General features: G+C 39.5%; 1 protein-coding gene across 3 annotated transcripts in view; it reads left to right on the forward strand.

The window, feature by feature from the left end:
- MDN1 (midasin AAA ATPase 1) overlaps window positions 1-23,006 on the forward strand; it is a 168,600-nt gene that overhangs the window by 104,013 nt on the left and 41,581 nt on the right. For all 3 annotated transcript variants that reach the window (XM_077903070.1, XM_077903067.1, XM_077903068.1), the window contains exons 50-69: window positions 684-797; window positions 3,709-3,841; window positions 5,470-5,585; window positions 6,379-6,512; window positions 7,195-7,352; window positions 7,577-7,697; window positions 8,062-8,272; window positions 8,629-8,860; window positions 9,174-9,300; window positions 9,935-10,105; window positions 14,420-14,634; window positions 15,028-15,415; window positions 16,250-16,359; window positions 17,013-17,718; window positions 19,293-19,454; window positions 19,666-19,939; window positions 20,676-20,911; window positions 21,613-21,708; window positions 22,367-22,461; window positions 22,779-22,900. In XM_077903070.1, the coding sequence (XP_077759196.1) occupies window positions 684-797; window positions 3,709-3,841; window positions 5,470-5,585; window positions 6,379-6,512; window positions 7,195-7,352; window positions 7,577-7,697; window positions 8,062-8,272; window positions 8,629-8,860; window positions 9,174-9,300; window positions 9,935-10,105; window positions 14,420-14,634; window positions 15,028-15,415; window positions 16,250-16,359; window positions 17,013-17,718; window positions 19,293-19,454; window positions 19,666-19,939; window positions 20,676-20,911; window positions 21,613-21,708; window positions 22,367-22,461; window positions 22,779-22,900 (3,921 nt within the window). The remainder of the gene's footprint in view (window positions 1-683; window positions 798-3,708; window positions 3,842-5,469; window positions 5,586-6,378; window positions 6,513-7,194; window positions 7,353-7,576; window positions 7,698-8,061; window positions 8,273-8,628; window positions 8,861-9,173; window positions 9,301-9,934; window positions 10,106-14,419; window positions 14,635-15,027; window positions 15,416-16,249; window positions 16,360-17,012; window positions 17,719-19,292; window positions 19,455-19,665; window positions 19,940-20,675; window positions 20,912-21,612; window positions 21,709-22,366; window positions 22,462-22,778; window positions 22,901-23,006) is intronic.

Raw genomic sequence — 23,006 nt, forward strand, 5'->3', positions numbered from 1 at the left:
CTATCAAATCCAAAAGGAAAATGTACTCTATCATGTTACTGCTTATTTTTTGAACATGCTGCTATACAACCATCCTATCTGGGGAAGGTTGTTTTTGGTAAACTTCATTTGCCTTAAAGTGCTTAAGAGACTTATTTTAGTTCCAGTATTCTAAGTTGTCCTGCTTAATTTCTTTGTACTTTTTTTTCATTTTAAGAGGAAAAACCAACCTTAACAACATTGCACGGGTTGCAAAGTACAGGACTTGGAATTGGTTGGTAGAACTTGTTGCCTAAAGTAGTAGAGTTTATATGAACCTTTCTATCCATGAGAACTTAGCCAAAGAATATCTGTATTGTGTTATGCATGTGATCTGTCTAAAATTGTATAGAGAGAATTTGTATTTTATCTGCATTGTCCTGTATGAGAGCTACTAGCCACAGGTAGCTACTAAAATGTAAATATAAAAAAATATATATGTATATAAAAAATAAAATAAAAATTAAAAAAAATATATATATAAATTAAAGTTAAGTAAAATCTAAAATCCAGTCCTTAGTTGCACTGGCCACATTTCACATGCTTACTAACACAAGACTAATGGCTGCCCTCACACTGCAACTATAGGATGTTTCCGTTATTGCAAAAAGTTTGCTTGGACAGCCCCACTGTAGATATTAACATTATTTCTCCTTTCTCCACAGAATCAATACAGATTCATTTGGAAGCCAGTGCTGCATCTCTTAGGAATTTTTACTCAAATTCTCTCTCAGCTGGGGTCAGTAATGTCATCAAAGTATTACAACCAAATATAACAGGTACTGCACCTGATTTAATTTCGAGTTCAGGAAATGCACAGTTTAGGAAATTGGTCCATTGAGTCCACGGAAAAAGACCTGTCACAACTGCCACTGTAATGAGCACTGTATTTTGGAAGACTCAATGTATCCAGATGCAAATTCCACTTTTTTTGTTTGAAACTATCCATTTATTCTTTAGTCTTTGAAAGAGGATGGTGATATACAACATGGGAGAAAATGGGAGTTGGCAGACTGGTCTGTGGTCCCAACTCAGCCACAAACTGGCTTCATTTGGAAACCATCATTCATACTTACTGCCTATGTTTAAATAATGGGAGAATTAAATTCATTTTTCTGGGTCCCTTCCACTCAAAGCATTCTGTTACTTATTAGTGTTGTTAACAGAAAGGGTTTTAGGCTATGGGTATATAGTGTGAATTACTTCAGAAGATACAAAACCTTAATAAACTTTTTAAAGCCTTAAATATAAAGTTACAAAACCATAATGATAAAATAAATAGCCATTCAAGGTATCTAATCAAATGAGGCATTCAGGGACACCTGGGTGACTCAGCTGTTGAGCGTCTGCCTTTGGCCCAGGGCATGATCCTGGGTCCCGGGATCAAGTTCCGCATCGGGCTCCATGCGTGGAGCCTGCTTCTCTCTGCCTATGTCTCTGTCATTCTCTCTCTCTCCCTGTGTCTCTCGTGAATAAGTAAATAAAATCTTTAAAAAAAAAAAAAAACAAAAAGCAAATGAGGCACTCAGAACTTATTTTTTTATTTTTATTTCTTAAAAAGACTATTTAAGAGACAGAGGACAGGTGGGAGGAGGGGCAGAGACAGAGGGAGAAACAGAATCCCCACTGAGTGGGGAGCCTGACTTAGGGCTTGATCCTGGGACCATGAGCGTAGTGGAAGTCAAACGCTTTACTGACCTAGCCACCTGGGAGCCCCCAGAATTTATTTTTAATTAGAGTAAGATTCTTTTACTTGAAGAGAATAATATGAAGTTGGTTGAAATAAGCATTAATGAGGAAATTAGGGACATGTTCACAGAACCAGGTTTTTAATTTCCCATCCCTATCTTCATTTGATATTGATCAAAACATACCATTGCCATTTGGTTTAGAAGAAAACATGCATGATGCTTTTGTGCTATACCAGTTGTCTTTTGTATACTAAAGGTAACAGGTAAACGTTTGGGAAGAAATCAAATAATAGGGAAAACTCCTGTAGTGGTCATGTTGTGGCTGAACTAAATCATGGTTTCCCAAGTATGAAAGAATTTTGGTCTTTGGGAATAGTTCTAGACTAGAGTAGCAGTTTCCCTTTTTAGCAGGTATTATTTGCCCACTGTTGGAACATAGTAGGTATGCCTTCATCTTCCTTTTCAAGTGTATAGCTTTGGATCATGTAGTCTTACTGGACTTTGGAATGTGAGTTCCTTCCATGTACTTTGCTGTTCACAGTAGGCATTTGTTAGTCTGCTGTATAGTAGATAACCTTTATTTACTATTATTTATTTTTAAAGTTTTTATGTTAATTGAATTTAAATCGCTGTATTATTAGTTTCAGAAGTAGAAGTCAGTGATTCTTCTATAATACCCAGTGCTCATTATGTCCTATGCCCTCTTTAATGTTCATCAGCCAGTTATTACCTCCCCCCTTCCTCCTCTTCTCCAGAAACCCTCAGTTTGTTTCCTGTGATTAAGAGTCTCTTAATGGTTTGTCTCCCTCTCTTGTTTTATTTTTTCCTTTCTTTCCCTATGATCCTCTGTTTCGTTTCTTAAATTCCACATATCAGTGAGATCATATGTCTTTTTCCGATTGACTTATTTCACTTAGCATAATACCCTCTAGCTCCATCCATGTCATTGCAAGGGGCAAGATTTCTCTTTATTTGGTGGCTGAGTAGTATTCCATTGTATACATATATATACCATATCTTCTTTATCCGATACATTCATCTGTCGATGGACATCTGGGCTCTTTCCTAGTTTGGCCATAGGGGACATTGCTCTTATGAACACTGGGGTGGAGGTACCCTCTTCGGATGGTAGATACCTTTAAAACTTGAAGTGCTCCACTGACCTACCCAGCCGCCTTGAAGTTTATGTTACCTTTGTTTTGTTTTGCCTCCCTTCTTTGAGTTCTCACAGCCTCTGGAGAAAAGTCAGATCGATCACTGCTGCCTTACAGAAGAGGTGCCAAGTTTAAGCCGAAGAAGCAGCAGATGCCACATTCTCTGATTATAAAGAAAGGGCTTTTTAAAATAATAAAATAATCTTGAGGTTTTTTTTGTGTGTGTATGTGTTTTAAATATTTATTTATTTTTGAGAGAGAGTGCACCTGTGCTTGCAAGTTCAAAGAAGAGGGGGAGAAGTAGAGGAAGAGAGACTCTCAGGCTGACTCCATGCATGCACAGGATCTGACACAGGTCCCATGACCCTGAGATCAGGACCTGAGCTGAAATAAGAGTTGGACACTGAACTATGCCACCCAAGTGCTCCTTGAATTGATTTTCTTATTGAAATCCAATAATGAGACATATTTATTCATTTTTCCACCACGTAAGTTAGTTTTTTGAAGTTAATGACAGCAGATTGGTTGATTAAGCTCATGAATTGTTTTTGGAGCAAGTGACTGTATTGGTTGGAATGCTTATGTTCCAGAGAGATTATTTTATATCCTGCAGTGGAATGAATTTTCAGGACTAGTAGAAATTTTGCATTTAGAAAGGAAAGTGTAAAAGCAGTTGGATTTTACTTTTCTAATGCTGTGGGCTGAAACTAGAAATTTTCCTATTCTGTCCCTTCCCCATCAGAACTGAATATGATCAAATTAAGATAGTAAAAATCTTCAATTGAAGTTTTCTAGGCAAAGAGTTTAACTCCAAAATTCTACTTTTTGTTTTATATTTTCACCAGATGAATTTGTGATTCTTTTGGATCCCCGATGGAATATGCAGGCTTTGGACATCATTAGAAATTCAATGGACTTTGATCCACAAACAGACCAGCCTGAGCAGCTCTTTGCCCTTTTAGAGTCTGTTGCGAACAAGTAGGTGAAGCCTGATATTCTGAGCACTGTTTACCTCATTGTACAATATAGCTTTACAGATTATACCTTTTCTAAACTCTGTCAGGTTTAGCTTACATGTGTTTAATCTTCTGAACCCGAGAAGTGGTGGATATTAGGTGGGATTTCCTTCATTGCTGCTTCTCCTTTATACTCTCTGCTCATTCAAGTAATTCTGGCTCTGGTGTCAAAATGCCTGTAAATTTTGCAAGTTTTTAATAACTTAATAGGATGCTTTTAGAGATATACCAGCTTAACGTTAATGTTGCCTTTATTTTGCAATTAATCCTTTATCATAGGATAGTCATGTTTCAGTTGTTTTCTATTCATGATTCGCAGCAGCTCCTCCCATTTTCACCTGCTCATTCTTTCACAGGTCCTTTCCTCAGCCTTCCACATCACTTCCCATGTTGGAGAAATATGTAGCACCTGTATGCTCACCTACACACTCAACATACAAATTTATCTAATTGTTTCATAGGCTGGTCTTTCCTCACATTTACTATAATGGCCAGCATTATTTTTTTTTAATTGACTATCAGTGTAATGTAATACTTTTTTTTTAATATAGTGAAAAAATTTATATTTATAGCTGGCTGGACTCAGTTTAGATGATCCCAATTTTGTTGGCAACATCCAAAGCATCATAGTCAGGAGGCAGTCGAACATATGCTTTCTTCTCTCCATCAGGCCTGATTAAGGTGTTTACCTTGGCCACATCAGTGTCATAGAGATTCTTCACAGCCTGTTTGATCTGGTGCTTATTGGCCTTAACATCCACAGTGAACACAAGTGTGTTATTGCCTTCTATTTTCTTCATGGCTGACTCAGTAGTCAGGGGGAACTTGATGATGGCATAGTGATCAGGCTTGTTTCTCCTGGGGGCACTCTTTTGAGGATATTTGGGCTGCCTTCTATGACGCAGGGTCTTGGGTCATCGGAATGTAGGTGACATGTGGATCTTCTATTTTTTTTGTGACTGTCCATGCTTTTCAGCACCGCTTTCATAGCTTTCAAAGCCTTTGCTTTGGCTTTGGGAGGGGCACGGTTTCCTTCTTTGCCTTTGGTGCCATCTTCATGAAAGCAATGTAATACATTTTTAAAACTAATTTTGTAATTGAGGTATAATGTACATTATAGAAAAGTACACTTAATAATGAGTATATTTGGTTTCGATGGATTTTCACAAAATGAACTCATGCATGTGGTATGGAGTAGCACTTCAAAGGCCTTCTTGTCTCCCCCTCCTAGTAGCTTCCCCATCTGCCTCCCCAGATAACTTCTAACACTGGAGATAAATTTTATTTTGGCCGCTCTTAAGAGTTGTTAGGGCCGTTTGTCAGGTCACAGTAAAGCCTGGCAGTTTACCTAAATGCAGGTTTTCCCAGCCATCTGTCCTCCCCATTTTCACCCCTACCCCCAACTCAGTCATCATCACTTTTCACCTCCATCTCTTCAATCCAGAATTTGCAGGGGTTGGAAGTGAATGACAGGTTGAAGGAGATTGATGTTCCAAGCATTCTCAAGATTTTAGCAGTTAGAGGATGTGATTGCCAAGTAGTATACACCAATAACTGATAATATTTGTTATATTATTGATCTCATTTCAGGACAATCCTATATCTTGACCGGGAAAAACGGATTTTTACTGAAGCAAATTTGGTTTCCATTGGTGGCAAAAAGCTAAGAAATAGTGTTTTGAGAATGTCCTTTGAATTCCATAAAGGTAAGAAGTTTAACCTTTTGTATTCTTGAGTTATGCATCTGATCACAGAATGTCTCTAAAGGTAAGAGACCTTCAGCAGCTGCTGCCATTTTCTGATTCTTTTTGATTTGCTGGCCTAATTTATTCAGTAATAATGACTAACTGCTTTGTTACATGTTCTTGATTTCACTTAACTTTTTATAGCAACCTTGCATGGTGTAGGTCCTATGCTGTGAAAGAGGAGAAGGATGTATAGAGATGCTCATGGTCAGATCTCTAGCAAGTAATAGAGCTAGAATTTGAAATCTAGATCTGTTGGCTCAAAATGTTCATGCTCCTCACTATTTGGCTATAGGTTCTTTCTTCATTCTTCCTTTATTTTTTAAATTGAAAATATATCTGTGATTGTCAGAGAAAATTTGGACTATATTGAAGCATAAAAATAGAAGTCTGTCTTTGAAGGAGTTATTGTTAATAGTACATTCATTTGTATCTTCTCCTCTGTGCTGTCTATTCTTTCAAACATGCATACACTTCGATTTGTTTTGTATTTAAACAAGTACTTCTATAAAATCTGCATTATTGCTTTAAAATTTTCATTTTTCATTAAGACATTAAGAACTTCTATAGATATGCATACCTGATTTGCTAAGTTTAATATAATAGTAGGCTAAGAATTTATTTTCAATTTTGACCTTTCAAAATTGACCTTTGTACTAAAGATGCAGTTAAGTTGCATGTTATAGTTGATTTTGATAATATCCAGGGATTAATTTAAATCTGATCGAATGTTCTTATTTATGTCAACTCTAAGATCCAGAGAGCTATCACAGCCTGCCCCATGAAATTGTGGTCAACCTTGCTGCTTTTTTTGAACTTTGCGATGCACTAATCCTGCTCTGGGTACAGTCCTCTCAGGGGGTGGTGTCTGATGCCATGGTCATTAAGGTGAGGAAATGTACTTCATGTTTTTATTTTTGTGCTTAGAGAAATATTTCAGATTCTTAGGGGTGAAATGAACTACAGTGTTGTTATTATATGCCCAATATTACTTGAGAAATTTAATATTTCTTAACAGTTTTAAATATATATATATATATACACATATTTTAGAACTTTATGGGTATATAACTAGCATAATAAGTAGCATATATTTGAAGTGTAGAATTTTATGTTTTGACATGTATATGTCTATGAAGCCATTACCATAATAGTGAGCATACCTAATAACCTCAAGCCTTCCTTCATGTTCTTTTGTATTCCCTTTCTCTCCCTTCCCCCCACCCGAACATCCATTAATGTGCTTTTGGTTCCTATAGATCAGTTGTATTTTCTAGCATTTTATATAAATGGAGTCATGCATTATACTTTTCTGTCTGGCTTCTTACACTCAAAACAGTTATTTTGAGATGCATCCAGATTGTTTTGCATCAGTTCATTCCTTTTTTTGTTGCCAAGTAATATTCCATCAAATGTATGTACTACAATCCATTCACCTCTTGAAGAACAGTGGAATTTTAATTTATTTTTTAATCCACTTAAGCCTTCTTAGTCATCATCAATTGAAATATGTTTCTTGTGTCTTTTACTGAGAAATGTTTGTGAGTAATTTGGTTTACTTTGTTTTTAGATCTTGGATTCTGTGCGGTGGCGGGACCGGTTTTGGACTGTGGCTGACACAGTAAAAGTGGATACCCCGGGCTTGGCCCTGCTTGCCCTGCACTGGCACTGGGTTTTAAAACATTTGGTCCATCAAATCCCCCACCTCCTAATGAACCATGAAGACAAGTAAGAGTCATATTTAGAGTAATGATGTCAGTATGTACATTTATGATAATAAAGAGAAAAGGGTTTGGAATTGAAACTTTTCTTCTTGCTTTACTTTGGTTTATTCCGTTGGCCTATTGGTGAATGTAAATCAAATATAAAATGTAAATGATATCCCTACTATGTCTCTACTATCCAGCATTTCCCCCTTTCCTTACTTCCCTCTGCTCTTTTCCCCTTTAAAGATACTACAAAGAGGTTCAGACGGTCTCAGAACATATTCAGAATTGCTTGGGGAGCCCGACTGGTGGCTTCACTGGTATAAAGAAGTTGCAGAAGTTCCTGGGACGACCATTTCCTTTTAAGGTATAATTAAGAAACATGTAGTAAACACAAAGATCTGACCTCTTCTGAAGTTCTCCTGGAGCATGAGGCCTGCCATTCAACTAGACTTATCCTTGCCTTAATGTTTAACTTCTAAGTGTTCACTGAATACTATTAACTGATTTGTTAAGTGTTAACATCTTGCTTATTGTTGACAGTATTAGTCTGGGTGGTGTTTTAACTTTATTACTGTAAAATCTCCTGAGAGCAGCAGGGGTAAACAAACTGTATGTTTTCTAGAAGCACTGTGGAAATATTTAAAATTTTTTCTTAGATGTGAACAGGCTGCTAAAAAGAATCTCATTTCTCCTCTATAAGTAGATTCTCCTGGGTTTTGTTGTTTCAGAACAAGCTGGTGGTGGAATGTTTTTCTCAGTTGAAAATCCTTAACAAAGCGCTTGCCATAAGGGAGCGGATGCCTGCCCTTGGGGAAAGTGGATGGTGGGAAGACATTAATCGTCTCCAAGTGGTTGCTTCTGAATGGACTTTTAAAAAAAGTCTCTTGCAGGCCTGGGGATTGGTCTTCAGAGCTAATATTCTGGAAGATGCCAATCCAGGTAATATACTCTGGAGTTTAACATACTGACAGGTGTTCCTGGAGTATCTCTTGCCCAGTAGCCAATAAGTTTTAAGTTTTTCCCTTAGGTTTTCTTTTTACTCTGTTTCACTTTCTTTCTTTTTTCTTTCCTCTTTTTGTATGCTGTAATTACAATTAAATTAAGTGCCAGGCATAGAGATGAACTTTACATATATTATGTAATTCTCTCATCAGAATTGAGCAGGTATTAATAACATCATTTTACAAGTACAAAACTCAAGCTCAGTTTAAGCTCACAGTCACATGACTAGTTGGGAATCTACTCCTATTCTGTTTATCACTATGCTATAATATTGCATGTGTCTTTTTGTCCAGATGAGTTGAAGAATCTTGTGAATGCTCATTGTTTAGAACTAAGAGCCAAAGGAATTTCATTTGGTTTTCTGGAGAAAAAGCACAATGAAGCTTCCTCCGTGTTCCAACCAGACTTTACCTCCTTAATCCAGCTTACCAGGAGTGTTCAGTTGTGGCCTGCAATGGAGTACCTGGCTATGCTTTGGCAGTACAAAGTGGTAGCTGATTTTATGACACAGGCCTGTCTAAGAAGGTAAGCCATTTTCCTCTGGGGGACTTTTTTTTCTTGTTTGATTATTCTCTGTATCCTAATGTGAAACAAAGTACAGACTTAAAGGGGACTAGTTACTGAAAGACAACAAGAGAAGTCAGTTGCCACTGATTCTTTGCCTATTTTGATTCCACCTCTACAAATTACTGGATGTTATTCCAATAGAACTGCTTATCTGTTTTTTAATAGATGCACTATAAGTTCTGTGTGTTCCATCTTCCCATACATAATAGATTTTTAGCACTTTATTGATAGCTGACAGCCCATCCTTTCTTCCTCTTTATTTGTGGAACAGATCCAGCAAAAATCAGCAACCCCAGATAGATGAGGAGATAAGTCATCACATCACATTTTGTCTTAAGTACACACCAGTTGCTCCGCAAGAGCTTCGAGACCTTTGGTCCTTACTGCGCCATCAGAAGGTAAAAACCAAAATCAAAAGGGAAATAAACCTCTATACTATGAGCCAATTAGACTTACTGTGACAGACTGGTTGCAGAATGGTTTATTTATGTCCAAAACTCCAATTTTACTTGAATTAACTTTCAAAGGGGGAGAATTTTGAGTGTTTTTTGCAGTAATTATCTGTGTATTTCCCAGATCTTCCTAGAATCATTCTATTTGTTTTCCAGTTAAATGAGGCTAAAATATTTGCTTATTTTTATTGTTTGTGCAAAAACATAGTGGGTGAGTGTTTTTAATCTTTCCCCCAAGAATTGAATGTGAGTAGTGGTAAACTACAGTTAATATAACTTCTTTTGTACAACCTTAATTTTTTTTATGATGCTCTATTCATTTATCTGTTTTGCTGATATTATAATCATGTGATTCACTTATATTTCCTCCTGTACTACATAAAAACAGATCTCAGTTTTATAAAATTATCATCAATAAGATAAGTGGCTTAACCAAGATGACCAGGGTGGCAGAAAATCAGGGACATTAGAATTAACACCTTTAGACCCATGTTAATTTTAGATGAGTTTATAAGACAGAAACCTCATAACTCGGTTTATGGAATTTTTCTCGGATATCCTCTTATCTATTTATCTCTAGGTGTCTACCGAAGAAATTACTTCGTTGTGGTCTGACTTATTTAATTCCATGTTTGGGTCTTTTTGGAGCAGTACTGTGACTACAAATCCAGAGTACTGGCTAACGTGGAGCCCTCTGCCTGATATACAGCAGAGGGAGATGCCTAGGTCCCTTCTGGACTCCACATTGAAGGTTTGTTGGCATAAAATCATGAAGATGTTTGATGGTGGAAAAATTTTTTGATCTAGCAATAAATATTTATTCCAAGGACAGAGGAACAACTAAATAAGTGACTAACCTTCAAAAAAGATATTCTATCTTAAATTATTTTAAAAATTCTGAATTAAAGTAAATAAAGTTAAATGTCTTCACTCAGGGTACCTGAGTGCTTCAATGGTTCAGTTGTTTGAGCATCTGACTCTTGTTTTCAGCTTAGGTCATAATCTCAGGGTCATGAGATTGAGCCCTGCATTGGGCCCTACACTCAGCTCAGAGTCTGCTTGGGGATTCTTCTCCCCCCTCCCCCTCTAAGCTTCCCCCTGCTCATGTTCTCTCTAAAATAATAGTCTTCACTTTATTCTCTAACTAAAATATCTTTTCTAGTCACATTTATACAAATAATATGTGTGTATATATACAGTTGACCCTTGAACAACACAAGGTTTGAACTGAACAGGGGGTCACTTACACATGGATGTTTTCCAATAAATATGTATTTTATTTGTGACTGAAAAGTAAGGTAGAAGTTGCCAAATGCCTAGAAGCAAAGGGAAGTTAGAGGAAAGATACAGGGAAGGCTGGAACAAAAGGGCCATCATCTTATTCTGGCACTCCTTATCCTACTACCTGTGCAAAACTTGGTCATTGAGGTATTGAATGGTAAAAGAGGTGCAAAGGAACTGACGGGCTTGGGGGTGAATTCTCACTACAGTGGTAGGACCTATCACTGGCCAGAGTTGGCCAAGGACAACAGAATGATAACCTGCCTCTTCCCTGAAGTAAGAAGTCTAGGAGAACCAGGGGGTAGGATGAGCACTAAACAGGATTCTTGGTAACAGAGGGGACTGTGGGGAGGAGTTGTTATCCATGGTACTGAAAGTCTGAGGCAGGGAATTAATACCACAGGGATAGTGGCAGCTGGCTCACTGCTTGCCACCATTTTCTGTAAGCAGGAACGGTGTTAGAACTTGGAATAGGGGCCAGGTGGAGCAAGTGGCCAGGAAAGGTGAGTAAAGGTGCTCTGCCTTCCCTGGTTCTTTGCCTTTCTCTGGACTCTATGTGGAAGGAGATTCTGCATTCTTGGGTATAGTAACAAGTAGCAGACAGCACTCTAGGGTCCAACTTTGCCAACTTTGGTTGGAGATCAGAAGGCCTGTGTGTCTTTTTCTACAGTATTGTACATAGGGTTTTGGGTAGTTAACCATTAAATACATGGGTTTTTTTTTTTTATGTATGTGGTGGGGTGGGAGTGGGGGGTTGGCATTCCTAACCCCTGTGTTGGTCGAGGATCAACTTTACATCTATATATAGAATTCTGTAGAAATAAGTATTATTTGCTCTGTATCTTATTTACATATATTTTGTATTAAATGTATACATAAAAATAAGATCACTTTCTTTGTTCATGTGTCATGGAATACATGTCATTCCAGCTTATACTTTGTAAGGTATGCCATTGTTCTAATGTGCTGGAATTTATTTAATCACTTATTCATAAATGTTGAGGTTTTTTGCCTTTATTTCTCCCTTTCCTTTTTTTTTTTTTTTTTTTATAAATTTTTATTTATTTATGATAGTCACACAGAGAGAGAGAGAGGCAGAGACACAGGCAGAGGGAGAAGCAGGCTCCATGCCGGGAGCCCGACATGGGATTCGATCCCAGGTCTCCAGGATCACGCCCTGGGCCAAAGGCAGGCGCCAAACCGCTGCGCCACCCAGGGATCCCTATTTCTCCCTTTCCTATAATAAAAACTGGAATTTATTCCTTGGTTAGAATGTCTGTACAGTTAAAGAAATTTATGGCTATTCTCAGAATGTCTGGGCAGGTGGTTTTTGTTTTTCACACACACACATACACCTCCCCACCTAGTTTTTATTTAAATTCCAGTTAACATACAGAGTAACACTAATTTCAGGTGTAGAATTTAGTTACCTGGTACTTATCACAAGTGCCCTCCTTAACACCCCTTCCCCTGTAATAACTGTCATTTTGTTTCCTATGTTAAGAGTCTGTTTGTTTGCCTCTCCCCGCCCTCCCCCCATCATCATTTGTTTTGTTTCTTAAATTACACATATGAGTGAAACCATATGATATTTGTCTTTCTCTGACTGACTTATTTCACTTAGCAAAGTATTCTCTGGCTCTGTCCATGTCGTTGCAAATGGCAATATTGCATTCTTTTTTTTTTTTTATGGCTAAGTAATACTCCAGTGTGTAAATTTTATCCATTTACCAGTTGATGGACATTTGGGCTGTTTCCATAATTTGTCTATTATTGATAATGCTGCTATCAAAAGGGTGTGTTTTTTACTTTTTCAAACATGCTAGGAGCTGGTAAAGGAGGAGGTCACAAAATCCAGGATAATCACAGGAAGACTTAGGACTAGAGCACAATTTCACTTATTAATGTAATCTATTTATTTACATTTTTGACACACTAGGTGTTACCAGCATTTTTAATTATTGCTAATCAGTTTAAAAAATCTTGTTTGAATTTGTTCTTATGATTATTTTTTTAGATTAAACATCTTTATATGTATGTATATTTCCTTTCATGTATTTTTCAGTCATGTTTACTGCTCATTTTCTTAAAAAATGAAGTCATCATCATTTTCATATTGAAGATCTCTTTATAAAAATTATAGATATTAAACCTTTACCCACCATATGGTTAGAAATATATTTCTAGTGTTCTCTTGTCTCCCGGGTTTTTTTTTTTTTAAGATGTTATTTATTTATTCACGAGAGACACGGAGAGAGAAAGAGAGAGACACACAGGCAGATGGAGAAGTAGGCTCCATGCAGGGAGCACGATGTGGGACTCGATCCTGGGACTCCGGGATCACGCCCTGGGCCGAAGGCAGGCACTCAACTGCTGAGCCACCCAGGCATCCCATCTCTCTCAGGTTTTATAATGTTTTCTTTTCTTTTCAAATATTCTAGCCCCTTTCTATTTTCTGGCTTTGATGTCATGCTTTTAAAAAAATGTCTTCCGGGGCAGCCCGGGTGTCTCAGCGGTTTAGTGCCACCTTCGGCATGGGGCGTGATCCTGGAGACCTGGGATCAAGACCTGCATCAGGCTCCCTGCCTGGGGCCTGCTGCTCCCTCTGCCTGTGTCTCTGCCTCTCTCTCTCTCTCCCTCTCTCTCTCTCTGTGCCTCTCGTGAATAAATAAATAAAATCTTTAAAAAATAAAAATAGTCTTCCTTCCCTTTCCCTAGAGGTGAAAACCATTTGCCTAAAATTTTTTGTATATTTTTGTTTTATATTTAAATCATTAGTTATATCTGGATATCTTATTTTGTGAGGTAGGTATATAAATATTTTATACAAACAGTATATCTGAAAGCAGTATAATAACACCACATTTGATTAATTTATCCTTTCCACTCATTTGAAATGCCACCTTTATCATACCTTATTCCCACAGATGTTCATGGATTTGTTTGGGACTCTTCTGTTCTCTTGCTCTATCAAAATTATCTTTTAAATTAAAAATTTTTTTTTCATTACCTCTGTACCCTTCATGGGGCTCCAATTCATGACCCTGAAATCAAGAGTGGCATATTCTTCTGACTAGGCCCAGCCAGGCATCCTTCAAAATTGATTTCCTTATTGTAGAATATTTCTGAAAGCCTTCAGTGAGAAATCTTGTGAATTCCTGAGAGTTACAGAGTATATACAGTGTCTCCCATCTTATGTATTTAACCACATAATCCTTTGCTGTAGATAGCTATTACTGTGTCCCAAATGAACAGTCTAAGGAGCACAGGTTTGACAAACTTTGTCCCTGGCTCTTAACATTTATCTTCTAGCTCTACTGCAAGAATGGCCTTCTTGATGCCCAGGTTGGAGGGATTTTCTTGCATTAGTAAAGCACCAGTTGTTCCTCATTCTTTGAGAATGGAGTCTGTTTCTTTAAAGCCTAACACCTGACACCATTCTGCACTCTGGTTGATGTTTACCTGGTTCTAGCAACTTGAACCTCCTTTTTTTTACTCCCTTTCTTCCTCTGAAGTGCTCAGTGCTGCTTGTTAAAATCCTTTTAATTTCTTTTTTTTTTTTTAAGATTTTATTTATTTATTCATGAGAGACAGAGAGAGAGGCAGAGACACAGGCAGAGGGACAAGCAGGCTCCATACAGAGAGCCTGTTGTGGGACTTGATCCTGATCCCGGGTCTCCGGGATCATGCCCTGGGCCAAAGGCGGGGCTAAACTGCTGAGCCACCCAGGGATCCCAAATGCTTTTAATTTCTAAAAGATACATGACTCCTCTCTGTCCATCAGGGCCCCAGCAGTCTCAGTAGAGCCATATTCTCCAAGTGCTGCTTTGAAGTCTTGACCAGCAGCTGCAGAGCAAGTCCTTGGGATGTGAGTGGCCTCCCTATCCTGTCCTCCTCACATGTCATCCTGGGAGAATGGGTTGAAAGAGCCCAGCAGCTCCAGGACATCAGCCTGGCACTTTGGACCAACATGGCTGTGCCTTCAGTCACAGAATTCAGGTATTCTTGCCCTCCCCTGCCCTGCTCCCAGGTAGACTGTAAAGTTCTGTCTTTTTTATAGAGCATGTAGCAGAGAACTCAGTCATAACTTGCTTCTGTAGTGGCTAGTTTTGATGGCTGAAGACAAGTATATTTTCTGACTGGATCAGCAGGTTTTTAGCCCATGACAAGTTATTAGGAGTTGGCAAGTGCCTCTGTCGGTTTTAAGCTTATTGTGATAGAGTGGTGCTTAGAAAAGCATGTAAGGTTACTTGAGAAGAGAAATTCATCTCTAAGTGGTGAATTAGTGCAGTAATGCAATCTACCCTGTCATTTTCTGGAAGAATGATAGTTGTGAGAAAAGAGTGCTGTTTGATGTAATGCAAGCCCTTAAGTGCTTCCTTATCTCTACAGACGCACGGATTCCCAGCTCCAGGGGCTTGTGCTGTGTCGGCACCTGGCAGGTTTGACAGAGCTGCTCCCTGAACCCCAGCGGCAGGAGTATATGCAGAACTGCGAACAGCTGCTGCTCGGGGACAGACAAGCCTTCCAGCATGTGGGCCAGACTCTTGGAGACATGGCTGGACAGGAGCCTCTGCCCAAAGAGCTGCTATGCCTCTTGCTTACTTCCTTGCGCCACTTGTTTGGGGAAGGGGATATTAAACAGGACCTCTCCGAGCCAGCCCGTCGTGGGAGCCTCTGGGTGAGCCTTGGCTTGCTCCAGATTCAGACATGGCTTCCACAGGCACGCTTTGACCCTGCAGTGAAGAGGGAATACAAGCTCAAGTATGCTAAGGAAGAGGTATGGAGGGGTGAGAATTTGGAGCATGGGGCTCCATCCCTGACTTAGTATATTACTCCTTTTATTGCCTTTTGAATGCTTAGAGCACCAGAGAGATGGTTTTGCATAGGCTGCCCTGTGATATCCCAGGAGCGTGTTTTTTTTTTTTTTTTTTTTTTCTTTTTTTACCAGGAGCGTGTTCTAATGACTGCATTTTCCTCTTTGAGAATTCCTCTGAGTAAGCTTAGGTATTTGGAGGGGTCCTTCCTAAGCTTCTGATGTATTTGCCAATAGACTACAGTAGGCAGAGGTCACGACAGTTGAACATCTGAGGCATTGCCAGAGAACTAGTGGTATCTCTCCTATCCAACTCCCTCTATCTGAACTAAGTCGAATATTTGGACTTGGATAACTTCTTCAGATGCGGTATGGTATTCCTCAGCTTTTGAACTTTTGGTTTGAACTTTTGGTTTGTTATCTAAAATTCAAGGATCAAGTAGATTTAGATTATGTGGTATCACTTGATATTTGAACTTCTGACTAAACTCAGGAGCTGAATATATAAAGATAGTGATAGAATTTTCCTTCTTCAAAATGTGGAACTAGTATAGGAGTTGGTAAAGACTAAGCTGCTATAGCAGAGTCCTTAGAAGTTCAGCGGTGTAAATAAGGTAGTTTCTTTTCCTAATAGCTCTAAGGTGAGTGGTCCAGGTTAATGGAGCAGAAACCCCTGCTCTTGAGTCATTCAAGAGCCCAGATGCCTTCTATCCAGTTTCTCTACCCTTCCCTGGGGCATTGTCCTCTTGGACAGGGTCACAGCTGGGCACAGCAGACCTGCTTCTTCCTTTCTGTTAGTTACACCAGTTGCAGTGTGAGTGGAAGACCCGAAAGCTCTCGTCCCAGCTACTGACTGGAACAGACTTGGAAGATGAAGTCATTATCCGTTACTCTCATCCTCACATCAGGTAACAGCGGAGTGATTGTGTTGGGGGTTTATTGACTTTTTTTTTTTTTTTTAAGACATTTTGAGGTTGGCCTTTGCAATGTAATTGCAGTTGGAGGTGATAATACATACTCTGAACTACATTAGCAATTAGACCCTAAAGCCATGGTTATAGTCAGGAAAAATTAATATTCTGAAAGGAGGGGCAGGATTCACATGGGGTCAGGAGCATTGAAACCAGAACTTTTTTCAACATGACAGAAATTGGGTCTGGTGATGTGCACTCTGTGGATTTGTTGTCTTGGTAAACATTATATAGTGTAGCAGGTCTGTGTTTAGTCCTGCCCCTGCCCTTTGGCTTTAGACTTTGAATAGATCACTTAATTGCCTCTCAGCCTTGGAGTCTGTGTCTGTAAGGGGAGAATAATAGCATTTACTTTGATGAATTGTGATTAGACTTTGATGAAATATGCATCTCCGTTGTTTAGCACCATGTGTGGCATGTGATGAATGATCTCTTTGTATTATTCATTTACATTATAATAGTCAATATTTTCCTCATGTTATTCCTTAGGGGCTGCTATGTCTTTATTTTGTTTTCCTAGCTAAGGGCTCAGTCTAGATTCGCTGTTTTTCTCCTGACTGAATTTGTATATTGTGTTAATTTGCCTTTAGACTACTTCGCCAAAGAATTGATCATCTGGAGAATTTAATCTGCAGCCTGTCAAAGAAGCAGGCCTTCAGACCCCAGGTCCCTGCCTATGAGTCCCTGGTGCAGGAGATCCACCACTATGTCACCAGCATTGCCAAGGCCCCTGCTGTTCAGGATCTGCTCACACGGCTCCTGCAGGCCCTCCACATGGATGGACCTCGGTCTGCCCAGGTGGTCCAGAACCTTCTGAAAGAGGAAGCCTCCTGGCAGCAATCCCACCACCAGTTCAGGAAGCGGCTGGCCGAGGAATATGCCCTGTATCCAGACTCTGTGACCCCACTGCAGGCATCCATCTTGCAGTTGCAGCATGGGATGAGGCTGGTGGCATCTGAAGTCTATGCTTCATTCCATGGCAGTGTAGTCTGTGCAGACAGGCTGGGTAGCCTGGCCACATCCTTGTTGGCTTTTCCATCGGTGGGCCCTGCCTTCCCCACTTACTATGCTCATGCAGATACTTTATGCTCAGTGAAGTCAGAAGAGGTTCTTCGAGGCCTTGGAAAGTTGATCCTCAAGCGCTCAGGAGGAAAGGAACTAGAAGGCAAGGGCCAGAGACCTTGCCCAACGCGAGAGCAGCTGCTGATGAATGCACTTCTTTACCTGCGCTCCCATGTGTTGTGCAAGGGAGAGCTGGACCAGAGGGCTCTGCAGCTTTTCAGGCACGTGTGCCAGGTAAGCCCATGACTTCCTCCTGAAGGGCGCTGGCAGCACAAGCAGGGTATCTGCAGGATATTAGCAATGTGGTTAGGCAGTGGGATCTAGTGTCTTCCTTTCTTACTCCTATTCAGTTTTCTGTTTTGGGGATCTTTGTCCCTGAATTATTAAGAGATTAGAAAAAAGTAGTGATATTAATTCTTTGTCTCTGACACACACTATATATATTTTCCCCTGGTCTGTTTTTGTTTTAGACTTTATTTATGGTGGTTTTGGCCATGTGATAGTAACAGCTTTTATTAAGAAAGTAACTTCTGTTTTTTTATCAACGAAAACAATTTGTTCTCAATTTATACAATTAAAAGAATAAATATAAATAAAAATTACTAGATTTTTTACCACTTAAATTAAGCTATATAAACTTAACGTTCTGGTGCATCCCATTCTAGCCTTGTTTGTTTGTAGATGTATCTGTACCTGTATGTCTGTGACATTATAAATTTAAGTCATTCATCCCAGTGGTTTATAAATTTCTGTTTTTTAGTAGTAGAACTCTTTTAAAAATAAAAGTCTTAGAATAGTTTCCCAGTATGTAATAGATAAAAGACATACTTTAATTGAGGACAATTCTGTCCTCTCTGTGGCTTCTGAAGCTGGTCCTTAAGTTGCTAGAGTTCTACAAACCACTGCTAAAGTCCATTCTGTTTTATACTTTGCTTTAAAAAACCTGACAGCACTAAGTGATTATTTTCCTCCATAATTATGGTATTTTTCACCTGCATCCTATTGACTAGCTGTCTAGTTTTCTATTGTATAGATATGCTCTAAGACGCTTAACTAATTTATCATTGTACATTTATATTTTTATGTGGTCTTTTTCCTGTCTTAGAAAACATCACCACCACCATAAATAGTCTTATACCTAGGTCTTTGGGAACAAATTTTAGAAAGCAGAATTGCCGGGATGAAGATTAAACGCTTTAGGTTTTTAATACAAACTATCATTCTGAAAGGTAGATGCTCATCTCCTCGATTCTCATCAGTAACGGAGTGTTTTCTTAATTTATAGTTTTTGCCAAACTTTGGGACTTAAAAATCTTAGAGTTACTGGGGATTTAAAAAGTGTTTGGTAAGGCATAGCCCAGTTTTGCCTGATTGATGCCCTGTAACCACCCTGCCCCTGGCCCACATTTCTCTTTCCTGAACTCCTGGGCCAGCTGCTTGAGTTGTTAGCCAAGTCCAGTATGATTCACAACCCCACATTGCCTAACCAGAGCTTATCCTTAGTACAGAACTCCATTAACTTCTGACAGGAAGTTCCAGTGGCATTAGCCCTATTGTTGCATGTTTTTACACTGTGAAAATGTAGCACTATAGCAAGGGGGAATTTAGAAAATGGGTTGCTGCAGATACAGTTTAAAAACAGAGTTTATTTGCTATTACCTGGATTTTTTTGGATGTTGGCATTTACTTGTTTTGAACCGTGGTACTGTTGTTATCATGAGAAACTAAGAGATAGCAAGTTCTGCTTTGTTTATTTAAGCACCTCAGCAAAGGCAAAGAAGTTTCCTTTCAAATGTGTGACTTTTCAGGAAATTATCAATGAGTGGGATGAACAGGAACGCATAGCCCAAGAGAAGGCCGAGCAGGAGAGCAGCCTATACAGATATAGGAGCAGAAACTCCAGGACAGCCCTGAGCGAGGAGGAGGAGGAAGAACGGGAGTTCAGAAAGCAGTTCCCACTTCATGAAAAGGTTGGGTGGTGGTAACAGGGTTTGTTTTGGAATAATTTCCCTTGATACCACCTGTGTTACCTTGAATGGTTTGATTATCATTCTTTTTACCATATCTTTATGTAAGTCATTACTTCGTTTTCTTGATTGTTCACACTCCACCTTTGCCCTTTCCTTTTTTATTAAAACAATTTAATTTTTAGAAGTTCATTTGCTCTACTGTTATTGACAGGATTTTGCAGATATTCTAGTAGAACCAACACTGGACGAGAAGAAGGGAACTTCAGATGTGCAAGAAGAGGGAGCAGCCACAGACCCTGCCCTCTTCTCCCAGAGCTCAATGCAGGCTGTGATGTTGATTCACCAGCAGCTTTGCCTCAACTTCGCTCGGTCCCTCTGGTACCAACAGCCTCTACCGCCACATGAGACAAAGCATTACCTTGGCCTGTTTATGTCCTGCTATCAAACTGGGGCATCTCTTGTGACACACTTCTACTCTCTGATGGGTATGACAGTTTACTTTTGTGTTATACTTTTGGGGAATGCAAATGAATAAATAGGATTACTACTTCTGGAGCAGTTAGTCATTACCTTCCTGTTTTTTACTGAATTCCTTGTTGAAGTCGTTTCCGTAGCTTAAGAGACTCAGGCTACTTCAAAAAACTTGATTTAAAATTCTGCAATAGTGGATTTTTCTCCTCTGAATACTTTGGAGTGAGGGGATTTAAAAAATAAGGATATAGACTTAGTTTGAGTGGTTTTATTCCTCAATATTCTTTCTAATTTGCCTCTAATAGCTTCAGTGGTTTTCAAATCATGTGTTCCTGGGAGCAACCTGGGGACTCAGAAATTAATCTTACAGAATACTGTTTGATTCAGTTCCCCGAATGACCTCGTGAGTTATTCCTTGGCTATTAGGAAGGAGGCTTTAGATTTCATTTCTGCCTACCAAGATAGCCACAAAACCAGGAAATTGAATCCATCAAACCAAACTCTGTATCTCTTGATAATAGTAGGCAATATCTGAGTTCCTCTATGTATCCCAAACACTTGGCAGATTTTGGTGACATTCCTGTGATACTAGGGTCCTCCTAGTCCTTTAGGCCTATGTTGCTTCGGGCATGAATGGCTTTAAAATATCTTCATTATTTCTGAACACGTTTTTGTCATCTTTGTACCTTGGTATCTCAACCTACTAAGGCTATTGAGTTCGCTGACTTTACTATGATGTTAACTTCATAGGAGCTGAGCTGAATGACCAACTCTTGGGCAGCCAACTTTTGGCTTGCACCCTCTCCTATAACACTCTGTTTGGTGAGGCAACCTCGGATCTAATAGTGAAGCCTGATGGGCCCTATGACTTCTACCAGCACCCCAATGTCCCAGAAGCAAGGCATTGTCAACCTGTGCTTCAGGGTTTCTCAGAGGCTGTTAGTCAGCTACTGCAGGATTGGCCGGAACACCCAGCTCTCGAACAGGTAGGGCAGCTGGTGGGAAGAGAGCACTGAGGATATGATCTCTGCCGTCTCTAAGGGCATTCATGTATACATTTCAGTGTATAAACAAAGATTCACAGAACCCCACTTCAGTGGGACACTACTCACTGCAGGATGGACATACCAGTTTTGTATAGCTATTGTATAAATGATGTTTCAAATTCCACTAATTTTATTTGTTGATCAGGTTTGCTGTCCACATGTTAAAATACTGCTATATTGCTCTGTTTATTCAGATACCTATGTATATTAGCAAAGGCTTGGCTTTTTCACTATCAGCAGTTTTAACACAGACTTTACTCTGTAGTCTTCAGCCAATTTTTTAATAACTCTTACAACAGAGAGTGGTTAAGAGAGATTATTTGGGGGCACCTGCTGGTCAGTCAGAAGAGCTTGCGACTCTTGATCTCTAGGTTGTGAGTTCAAGCCCCACGTTGGCTGTAGGGATTACTAAAAAAACAAATCTAAAAAGTAATGATCTTCTCAAACTCCATGTTTTTTCTGGAGTAATACAGCAGATAAAGTGTTTCTCTTAGATCCACATTCCTAGAAGTTTCCTCCATGGCTGTAGCAGGTGCAAAGCAGGGACCTTGCATAAAAATTTCATTAGGCCTCTCTTCAGTACTTTGGGTGATTGATACACCCACAGAGATGCCTAGATCTTTTTTCTTCTTTTTCTGCAGCTGCTGGTTGTAATGGATAGGATTCGTAGTTTCCCACTTTCCAGTCCCATCTCAAAGTTCCTGAATGGCTTAGAAATCCTTCTCGCAAAGGCACAGGTAAGATAATTCTCTTTCCCTCTCTCATTTTAGTTAGTAGTCAACTGAAAAAAGATTATCTTGTAGCAAAGTTACTGTTAGAGGACAGAAGTTATACTTTTGGCTTGGAGAGAGGGATAAGCTTCCCTGGTTTTTCTGGCATGGGGTCAGATTATTACAAGTGAAACAGTTGCCTTGTGGGGCACGTGAGGGATTTGCCTCCCCTATTCTCAAGGATAGGATGCCACATCCACTGGTACTGGGACCTCCCTCTGCCGGGGCTTCCAGGTAGGCTTCCAAACTAGCTGAGTGCCTGGACATGTTCCCCTCCATCCTCTCACAGCTCTTGAAGTATCTGGTACTTCCCTGATTATCAAATTAGGGCTCTGCACTTTGGAGCAGTCACATGTCTGACAATAGGAATTCAGACTCAGCTCCCCAAATCCTTTGCTGTTTGCCTATACTTGGCTCTTCTGGAATTCTGTCAGGTAACCAGAAACAACTTGGAAGTTTGATACACTAGATGTAAACTCATTGCTATTGGTAAATTGCCATAAAAGTTATTTAGGGGTCCGGTGGTCTTTACTCAAAGACAAAAAGTCCAAGATATTCCAGAGGGTGGGAGATGATTAAGAGATTGAATAATGGCCATAGTAAATTTTATCTTTGCTTTTATTAGGATTGGGAGGAGAATGCAAGTCGAGCTCTCTCTCTGAGGAAGCATCTCGATTTAGTCAGTCAGATGATCATTCGTTGGCGTAAACTGGAACTGAAGTAAGTGATAATCTGTCACTTCCCTTCCCCTCCCGAACTAATGCTGTAGAGACACTTGTCTTTTGATAATTTGTTGATGTAGTAAGACTGAGAATGTACTTTTTGGTTATTAATCACAGAATTAAAAGCAGGGCATTAAAGTGGTCTCAGTAGAGACCAGACAGCAGCATACATTTCCAAGGCAGCAAACTAGGTGGCTTCTCCACCTCCAACTTGGGAGGAAAGACTAGGGAACGTTTAGCTTCTGCTTCAGTGGTTTCAGATCTTTCAAATGGGTTTCCTTAAATGTCTCTTTGACCTCTTCTCTCACATTTCAGCTGCTGGTCTATGAGTTTGGATAATACTATGAAGCGCCATACTGAGAAATCCACTAAACACTGGTTCTCTATCTATCAGATGCTTGAGAAGCACATGCAGGAACAAACAGAGGAGCAGGAAGGTAACACCTGTCCATAAATTCCCTGCATATTTAAAAGTTTCAGGCTAATTGGAGAGTGCTGCAAAGTGTAGGATTTACTTGTTTGCCTTGTCTCCTGGCACCACTG

This window comes from Canis aureus, chromosome 7 (assembly GCF_053574225.1).
Source record: "Canis aureus isolate CA01 chromosome 7, VMU_Caureus_v.1.0, whole genome shotgun sequence".
NCBI classification, from domain to species: domain Eukaryota; kingdom Metazoa; phylum Chordata; class Mammalia; order Carnivora; family Canidae; genus Canis; species Canis aureus.